Below are 9,883 nucleotides of genomic sequence, written 5' to 3' on the forward strand. Positions count from 1 at the left end.
TTGAGCATGCTTTATGCAAGAAACCGTGGCCACTAAAGGGAAGGAATGGCACATGTGACATTCTCCTAGCTCGGGGGCAGGCAATTTGGATTGCACTAAGGGTATGCAAACCCTACAAAAGGAATTTTTCTCTGAAATTATTTTTTTTTTTATTTGCATGACACCTGTGCTATGAGGTTTCGCAAATGGAATTATAAACTCTAAACACTCCACTGTGTGATATAAACTGTGCTTTACGTCGATTCTCACCTATGCATGAGATCTGTCCTATTTTTAATACCCAAACTTTCCTTATTACAATGACACATTAAAAGGGGCAATCATGAATATGGCAACATTTAACGACATACGCCGAAATTCATGCTTAATGGATGAAAGTCACCAAATGTTCTAGAGTAAGAAAAAAAAGCATTGGCTAGTAAACGCTTAGACGATATTTTTGAAAAAGTTATAAGAACAATAATAATAATAATAATATCTGGAGATTTATGTGCCAAAACCAACATATTATTACGAGGCACATAGTGGAGGGGTCCGGAAATTTCAACCACTTGGGGCTCTTTAACGTGCACCTAAATCTAAGCACATGGGCCTCAAGCATTTCCACCTCCATCAGAAATGCCACCACCGCCAGGATTCGATCCCGCAACCTTCGGGTCAGCAGTCAAGCACCATAACCACTAGACCACCGTGGCGGGTGCCCTCTTTGAGAGTCTTACGCATTTGCCCCCTGTAAGAATTTTTCAAACTTCGTTTAAGAGCAAAATATTCCTGTTTGTCTAAAACAGATTGCACCTTTGTACAAACATTTTCCAAGTGCCAGCTACCACACAAGTGGGATGCATTAAACTTGTGTTATGGGGCAGTAGCAATGTTACGACTCAATAATGCTTAACAAGAACTCTTCTTTTAGAGATTTTTACACATTGCTATGAATTTATTCTTTGCAAAGTGCTTCTCTTTTAATCACAGTCTGAAACGTAGGAGTATATTTATATTCTTACATACACTTATTTAAATAAAAGAGCAAGGATTGCCAGAGTGAGGGGCAGAGGTTATAGCTTATCAATTAAAAGTGAGTGAGTTGCTACTGGCTGGCATGTCCGTACAACCCCAAGTCGACGCACTGGAAAAGGGCATCGTAATTATAGTCAAAAGTATATTCCGGTGAATGCAAATTTTTACCTAACACACAGTGCCACGAACAGTCAACAGTCCTTCCAAGGCACAATCGACCGTGAGCATATCCAACAGGAAGTCATACCGAGCACATGGTGTCAGAGACGGTTACATTAAATAACATGTAGCAGACTATATAGTACTTGAGCTTGATTTGCTCAAACCAGTAGATATTACGTTAACAGCAGATTGAAATACACATTTAGCTAATTATCAAAAATAAACTGATTAGCTTAAATTTACATTACGGTACATACTGCACTTACAAATTGTTGTTGGCTAGTTTGCAAGGTGCATGCACTTGAAATACTTTTCAGCCGTATACCAGTTTATAGAGCTATTAATTCCAAAAGTGTACAAAAAAATCATGGGTGCTCAAGTTATTTTTGCACTTCAATGCACAAAACAGTGTTAGTTAAAAAATTTAGTGGAACAGCAGTGCACTTCTACCACAAGTTTGATGCTCGTGCCATCCTTGCAATTTTTCCCACGCAGCTATGCCTTGTATAAACTAAATGGCTACAACTGCATATTTCAATATGTATTGTAAAGTAACAAATTAAAAAGTTGATAAGAGATGTGTTGTTAAATGACCAATCATGTATTCCAATTTATTGTGCAAGTAATGTTGATGATTCGAGCAACCTGCCCTTTTCATGGTGCCATGGCGCATGCGCCCTTCCTCAAGCGGAAAAGACTCGAAACGTTTTGGTAGGGTCTCCGCAAGCATCTCGATCTCGGAGGCTTTTCCTTCTGGCAATCCCAGTTGCCCCAGATCGAAACTCTGCCCCCCTACCAAAACCTACCAAAATCGCAGAGGGCAGCACAGGAAAATGAAAAAGGCGGATTCAGCTCAAGGACTATAATTCTGCTACCTAAAGTGATGTAAAAAGCCTTCGATATTCTCAAAGAACACCTCGTATACGCAATCAATCTTTTCGTATGAAAATTGAATTCTCTGCTTCACTGACAGATGAGCGCTGTTGCATGGCCAGTCCTCGAAGCTAATCTATAGGAGCTATCTGTAGCTCTATCTATAATGCATATCATGTTGATAATGCAACACACATTCATAAGGCTGACTGCTCAACATGCACAAAAGCATCCAACGCAGACTTACTGCAATCTGTATTTCACGTTTGCAGACATTCAGGCCATGTTCCTCATTGACAAACATACGCTTTAATGCGTATCGCAGATTGTTAGATCCTTTCACCAGAAAGACTATGGCGAAGCCTCCTGAAATAGAACAAAAAAAAGAACTCACATTAGCCTGTGCTACACCAAACACTCAACAAAAGTCTTGACACAATGTTTGTTCAGTCTGGAAAAGCATTCAGTAGCAATGCAGCTTGTCACCATTACTTGAAACATGAACACTGTTGGCACTGACCATATACAGCAAGCATGCAAACTTTTACCCAATGCTTGCAGGCTTGTGCCTCACACATCTGGAGTTAAACACAACTCACAGCATGAAGAAACAGGCACAGTGGTCATGGAATGAAACGTGTCAATTTAGGGCTAAGTAATGCCCATACATTAGTTTCCACCGTCTTTAGTTCATGTCACATCAGTGTAATATTGGCTCGTGCACTCACATCAAAGCCAACACCAGCTTTACTAGCCAGATCTGTAGCAATATGACGTGGTTATCTCGAGCAACTGCATATACCAGTTGCTACACAGTTTTGATGTCGCATGTCGTTCCGTAAGCACTAAAGCTCTCCTTAAAGTGCAAAGGCTTTCAGCATTTAGAAGACTCCTAGTTAGAAAACTTTTATTACCTCTTGAAATTCACATTCACAGTGACAGAAAAATCTTAGTTGGCCTTTGACAAATTCAATCCTCTGGTAGTTCATTGTAATTCCAAATTTGTTTTTAGTGTTCAGATCAGTGCATGCAGAAGGATGCAGTACAAGGTCTAATAAAAAGAATCTCTTTGCAGTTTCCTACACATATTCACCTCTTCTTATTTTATTTAAAAGTTAGCACTTTAACCCCTTACTGCCGGTTGTCGTGAATTCGCGACATACCGAAAGACGCCTTCCAAGTAACGCGCGAAACGCGTGCTGCCTTCAACGCCTGCTGTGATGTCTTTGTGGCGAACGCAGGTCTCAGCACGAGACATATAGCACCATCTGATGTAAGGTTTTCCAAGCTGGAACCCAGTGTTGTGTATCAGTTGCCGGAGAGCGCGGAGCACGTGCAACAGTTCTGACTTCTTCGTTGTTTTCAGCCTGAAAGACGTATGTTCCATCGCCTATAAAAATTTTTCGGTGTGCACGCATCCAATATATTGCGCACTACATGTTACGTTGTTTTGAAGTACGTTTTTTCTTGCGCGATCCTAGCTTCTGTGGTATGTCGCGAATTCGCGACATCCGGCATTTGAGTCAGTCAGTGATGACTGCCGGTATGACAAGTTTGTGATAGACGTCAGCCTATTTATCGAAAAAAAAGGGCTTCACATGCGCTTGCCACTTGAAGATAAAAGTGACGACAGCTTTCTCAGTGAGAGCGAAGACGACGATATCGATCTCGATCCTCCTGCACAAGCACGAGTGTCTTCATCGAGCAGTGAGGATGAAGACGAAGATGCGGTAGACCAACCACGTGCCTCTCTAAAACATGCAGTGCAGTGGAAAAAGAAACACTGCCAAGAACAAAAGGAAATGCCACACTGGAAAACTACTCTTCCTCAATGTGACACTGTCCGAGCTCATATTGAATATTTCAAGGAATTTTTTATGACAGATTCATGGATCACATCGTTGAGCAGGGATATCTGTTTGCAACACAGAACTTGCTCTGTCTCGTCACGAGCTAGATCAATTTCTCGGTGCCGCCACACTCATGTCATGCTGTCGACTCCCAAGGAGTTGGCTATACTGGGTGGCGGAGTCTAGGGCCGACACGGTGGCCGACACGATGTCACGTGATCATTGCGAGGCAATAAAGTCAAACTTGCATTTAACACCAATGACGACACCAAGTTACGTCGCCCTGCACAGATCCACTTTATAGATGCGGCGAAGCCATAGTTGCGTTGCCTTGACCATATCCCTGTATTGAGCTACATAGTGGCTTAAGTGCCGGTTGTCGCGAATTCGCGACATACCTAAAAGTATACATTAAAAGTTGCATTTTGTATATTAAAACTGTGCATTTAATTAAAGGTTGCTATTTAAAGCTGAAAAACTAAAAACAATTTTTTTCTTGGACGCTTTCATAATTCAGGCATTAAAGGGTTAAAAGAACACAGAATATGTTAATCATAAAAAAAAGCTGAACTTAAAAAGAAACATGAATGGTTTGTAAAAGATACAGGAATTACAATTACAAGACACAATGACATTTAATAACCGTGGAAATGACTTGAGCAGGTTAAGTAACGCAAGATTTTTAAAACAAAAATATATCTTAAAATCAGAAAACCAAAATTAAGATGGATGATGATGGTGACAAAGGTGAAGGCACTATAGAATGAGTTGGTTGTACACTCTTATGCAATCTCTATAGACCTGAAGGCTTTGCCATACATTTCAGCAATGGAATGCGGGGAGCCAAGACAAATGAAAGCAGACAAAGCTGATTATTGGCAAGCATTACAACTAGCATTTCATTTTGCCCCCATATCGGATAAGAAAGATAACAGATCGATAAAAATTCATGAGCCATTCCACTCTGTAAAGGTGGGTGAGCAGCGAAGCTGTATAGCACACACTACAGAGGCGACAGAATTTTGATGAAAGGTGCAGAAAGGCCCAGAATTTTTATGTGGCACATACGTTTTTGCCTGTGGACTTCTTAATTTTTACATTTTATGTGGCCCAGCGGTTGGTAGTGAGGTTTGCCCAATTTCTGTGGCACGGACCTGAATTAGGGGCTTTCTGTTGGCATAGTTGCTGTTTTGCAGAGTTACTGTTTGCAGGGTTACGACTGGCCGAGTTATATACAGCTTCACTGTAATACAGTGTGTATGCCTACAAATAGTAAGGACTTCATGAAGTTAAACTTACGGGCCATGAAAGAGAAAATATTTTTCTGCTATAAGTAAATTACCCTTTCACAATACCAAAAGCCCTACTCTTGCCACAAGAAAACACATGGTAAGTAAAAAACTTACAAAAAAAAAATTCATGTGGCAATGCCACTTTGAAGCTCCCGCAAGAACTCACCACGATGTCAGAGATTTTTACAGCATCTCCTAGGGCCTGCATAATTCTTGAGTTGATATAAATTAACCACACTGCTATTCTGGGAGAACCACAGACTTGAGATGGAAAGTTTTAGGAAGTCTTTTATTGAACCAATGCGGCCAAATTACGAAAAAGCAACACTGAAACCCGTGGCGTCACACTGACATTCAGGTAATGATGTACTGGCATGAAATTCAGAAATGAAATGCCAACTTTCACTTTCTCTTCTAATAATGAACATGATGGAGAAATAAATCGAGTACCCAAGGAATAATTCATCAGTCCAAGCATAGTGTTACACTTGACTGTCCCTTCAAGACAGTCACATCAAAATAACTAAAGCAGCTACTGTACACATCCCTGGGTGCTGATATAAAAAGCTGCAGACATGTTCCAGCCTTGATAACACTATCCCAAGACATCCTCTCACTTTTCCCACTGTTTCTTTTTTTTTACAAAAATAGCAAAAAGGACAGGTGTAAGTGCGCAAGGAACGCCTCTCGCCAAGCACATGAGAGTAGTGAACGATGATTACTAAAGTAGTGCCACTGAGCACAGCTCCTTTCTGTGTAATCAGGCAAGAAATTGTCAGCACAAAACCTGCACATAGGGCAGCTCATAGGTATCTCTTAATAGCATATGATATTGAATCGCCTCTTATTCTTACACAGTGGTATGATATTGAATCGCTTCTTATTCTTATGCAGTGGGTATGTGCTAATGGATGCTCTGCCAAGTAGTGCCAGTGAGCACACCTTTGTCCTGTATAATAAAAGAACACATCACACACAATACCTAAACATAATGTTGGATCATTAATAAATATTTAACACTGTGGTTTTACGTGACAAAACCACAATGGCATTGTGCAGTACACGTTAGTGGGAAACTCCAGACTAATTCTGACCACCTAGGGTACTTCAACGTGCATCTATATTTAAGTACACCTGACGTTCTTGCATTTTGCCCCCATCAATATTTGGCTGCCATGGCCACAATTCAATCAAGAGCACTCAATTTTTTTTTACAAACACTTTTCTCATGTAATATTAATGTGATCAGTAATGTCCCTGCTGCGTGTTTTATACACTCAGCCATATTTGGTGCAAGGAGCCACATTTCTTGAATAACCTTAGTTAAGTCTTCTCTTGCAGTATTGCATAACACAAGAAAGAGACAAGGCCAGCAAAACACTGGTCACTTAAACTGTTCCCTACTTCCTCCTCCTCTTCCCCTATAATACTTACACAGTCCAATTTCTATTTTCTACCCTGTGTAAAGCAACTGTGATGATTGGCATCTCATCTGCAACATTGGCAATTGAAATCACTGCAGCTCTGTAAACGCTGGCCAATTGACAAGACACAATGTATAATGCAGTTAGTTTTTCAAAAACTAACTTTTCAGAAATAGTGGTGATGGCACCTTGCCATATCGACAAAGCATTAGTAGCTAACTTTCGCATACATTAATAAAAGAACCCTCAAACACAACAAAGCTTTGAAGTACTTCTTTGACAACTATCACGTTGTAACTGCAGGTGTAGGTCAATGGTAAACCCTCTCCACAGTAGCTTCTAAGCGCACCGAAGGCTGAAACTATCAGAAAGTGTGCACCGGTACGCCAGCGATATGGAAGTCGATTTTTTTTAAAAGATTGTTTGCGATAAGGATCGCAGCGCCGAGGATTTTGTGTGGATGGAAGTAAGGACGCCAATACAAGAAAAAAAAGTTCGAGGGCCAGCAGCTTGGGCACTGCGGCAACCCGAGGCATTCCTTCGACTTTTTTTTCCCCCTACTGCATTTCATTTCCTCACAGAGTAGGAGGGGGCGAGTATCAACTCTCGATGCATTCTTCGTTGACCCCGTTTTCGCTGTGTACGCGCGGTCTCATTGTGACACAGCGTATCCTCATTGGAAATTCAAGGCTCACTTCTGGTACCTGCGCCGCTAGCAATTTTCTTCTACTTTCTCAAGCTGCCACAAACAATCGTGGCAGCGTGCGCACGCACGTGTGACTAATCTCGGAAGAGGCGTTGCATCTCATTCACATATCTGCCGTTACCCGCGGCAACATCGTACAGAAACAGACCGACGGTGCCGCACGGGATGCACTAAATAAATGAACAAGAGTGTCGGGGATCGTACGTAGCCAATTTTACACATGAAGCAGTTGTGTTTTCCGCATCAATGCGCGTTGGGGCTGAAGTCGCGGCTGACTCGCAGCAACCTGCGACGTGTGACAGCAACGAGGTTCAATCGATCAGCGGAAGTGAACGTTTCTCCCAAGCCGACACCTGTCAGGGGAAGCACACGCTTTCTTTCCCGTTCAGATCCGTTCCTCATTTGCACCTCCGCGTCACAATGACTTTCGCATTTGCTACTTGCAAGGCACAAAACAGATGTTTAAACAAACAAACGTCTGGTCCAGCCCAGGGCTGACGCAAGGAAATGGGAGTGGGCGTAGAAAAGTAATCGTGACTCACCTTCAGCAATCACGTCTTCAACTGTGACGGTGTGCCTTCCCACGGTGAAAACTTTTCCGACAAAGTTGTTGGCTTCCCTAGCTGCGCCCTGGTCAATCCTCTCGAAGCGCGAGAAGAGCTTCTTCATCTCGAAATCAACCAGACGCGACGTTCCGTCTAGAACGGCGCCGAGACTTGCCTCGAGTTTCTAAAACATAAGCCTCTTGTCACCGTGCACGCGAGGAAAAAGACCGTTCAACGCGGCTACAAGGTCCGCGAGCTGGTATAGCTGCGACAGCAGCTCACACTGGGGCCGAAATGCTCTAGATAAGGCATCTCAGGAGCGCATGATCCAACTGGGGGCGTCGCGACACGCGATGTAGCTGCGCCAGCTCTTTACCTGACATTCGGTCAAGTTCTCGACGCAGGCGACCATTCGGTTCTCGGGGAAACCGACGTAGCGGTGCCTGCGGCCAAGTGTCGCTGTCGCTCTAAGCCTAAAGTCCCCGCAAAACCAGCCAGCGTCAGCGGCCTGCTGCCCCCTCCTGCCAATCTCCAGTTACGTCTCCGTTCGACACGGCGGTGGCACGCTCCGCCGGGTCATGTCTCATGCTTACGAGCCGCACCGAGATTCGAAATGCACTGCGGTTATTTTTGTGTTGCGTCGCGGAGCGCAATGTGATGCTCAACGGCCTCGGAATAGCTTGTTTATATTCGTAATTCAAGCAGAAATAGTAATCATGGCGGCACCGATTGCCGGGAGCGGAAGCCGCACTTATGACGCACTTCCTGCTGTCTGCTCAAGCGCGGTATTATGAAGTTGCGGGAAATACAACGGAATATGCCGACAGTGCTACTGGTGATGATGTTTTTGCAGTGGTACACCGGCTTTGGAGAAATGTACAGCATAGGAGCTAGTGGCACACACCCACTCTGAGAACTTTGGCGCACACATGCTCTACCTGATTTTCCTTTTTTTGGCAGCTGCTACACGCTGCTGCAAGTCAATTTTTTCCCGATGCACTTCTGGAGGCAGTCCTGGAGATTACCTGCTCGAAAACGTGCAATGTCCAGGTAGTTAATCAAAAATTCTTACTGGTTCTTAAGGCTATCACCATCTTTGAGATGTCTGTCCTAAAAATATGCTAAACCACTATAACAAGCTTGGCTTTTGATAGACTGTTAACTACAACATCGATCTATTTCGTAGCGTTGACGGATATTTCGAAACTGACGCTTAGCTGAGAATTTCTGCTTTGCAGAAATACCGTCCCTACTGCGCAGATTCCATAATGCACACCATTTTAATCTTTAAATTAGCTATAATTTACATGAACATTAGTTCTCATCCAGGCAATTCATATCTTTTGTAAGTAATTGACCAAACTAAATCAAGTACGTTTTCTGCAAGAACTCAAAAAGAAGTGCCTGTGTGTATTTACATACATTCTCCTGAAGCGCACACGGGTTCACAATTCCTTGTTAAGGTGGTTCTTATGACCGAGTGGCATGTTAAACGGTCATTAAAGAACACCCCGTTCTTTGTTTCTTGCCACTGTCAGGTGCCACAAGTAGCACCTCTATGTACACAAAGTAAGCATTCCATTGCGTTTTATATTCTAAAAAACTGTTCTCCTTTGCATTAATGCAAAGATTAAGATACAAAATCCTGCTAAGAGTTGCCATTTCAGGTTGTGTCCTAGATTTTCATGTCATTTCATATTATTGTCAATAGCTTTCACGGTTGGTCTTTGTCGTCTGTGACTACACAACAGCCAATATCATACCAGTGGTAATCGTCTCAAAAGCTGGCAGCACGAATATGAATTAACATGATGATTCACTTTCATACTGTTCTGCAAACCATTTGACATTATATATGTGGTGAAGATGTCATATATATGCTTGCTAGACACCTTGAAAAGGACTTAATATACTATGCTATATGTATATGTGTGCGTGTGTGTTTGTATGTGGTGGGGGGTATCCCATTTATGAAGCACCAATCTTTTAATAAATGGCAGCCTTCTTTGTGGAT

At 42.6% G+C, this 9,883-nt stretch overlaps 1 protein-coding gene across 3 annotated transcripts in view; it reads right to left on the reverse strand.

Annotated features, from left to right (window-relative positions):
• The window catches only part of LOC119396577 (AP2-associated protein kinase 1), a 105,869-nt gene extending 97,278 nt beyond the window's left edge, over nt 1-8,591 (reverse strand). For 2 of the 3 annotated variants that reach the window (XM_037663866.1, XM_037663860.1), the window contains exons 1-2: nt 7,867-8,590; nt 2,300-2,418 (exon numbers count right to left, since the gene is read on the reverse strand). In XM_037663866.1, the coding sequence (XP_037519794.1) occupies nt 2,300-2,418; nt 7,867-7,993 (246 nt within the window). In that variant the 5' untranslated portion in view covers nt 7,994-8,590. Of the gene's footprint in view, nt 1-2,299; nt 2,419-7,866 lie in introns of all 3 variants that reach the window. The other variant, XM_037663852.2, reaches the window with a different exon arrangement.
• Nucleotides 8,592-9,883: the final 1,292 nt, after the last annotated feature.

Source organism: Rhipicephalus sanguineus, chromosome 1, assembly GCF_013339695.2.
Source record: "Rhipicephalus sanguineus isolate Rsan-2018 chromosome 1, BIME_Rsan_1.4, whole genome shotgun sequence".
Lineage (NCBI taxonomy): Eukaryota > Metazoa > Arthropoda > Arachnida > Ixodida > Ixodidae > Rhipicephalus > Rhipicephalus sanguineus.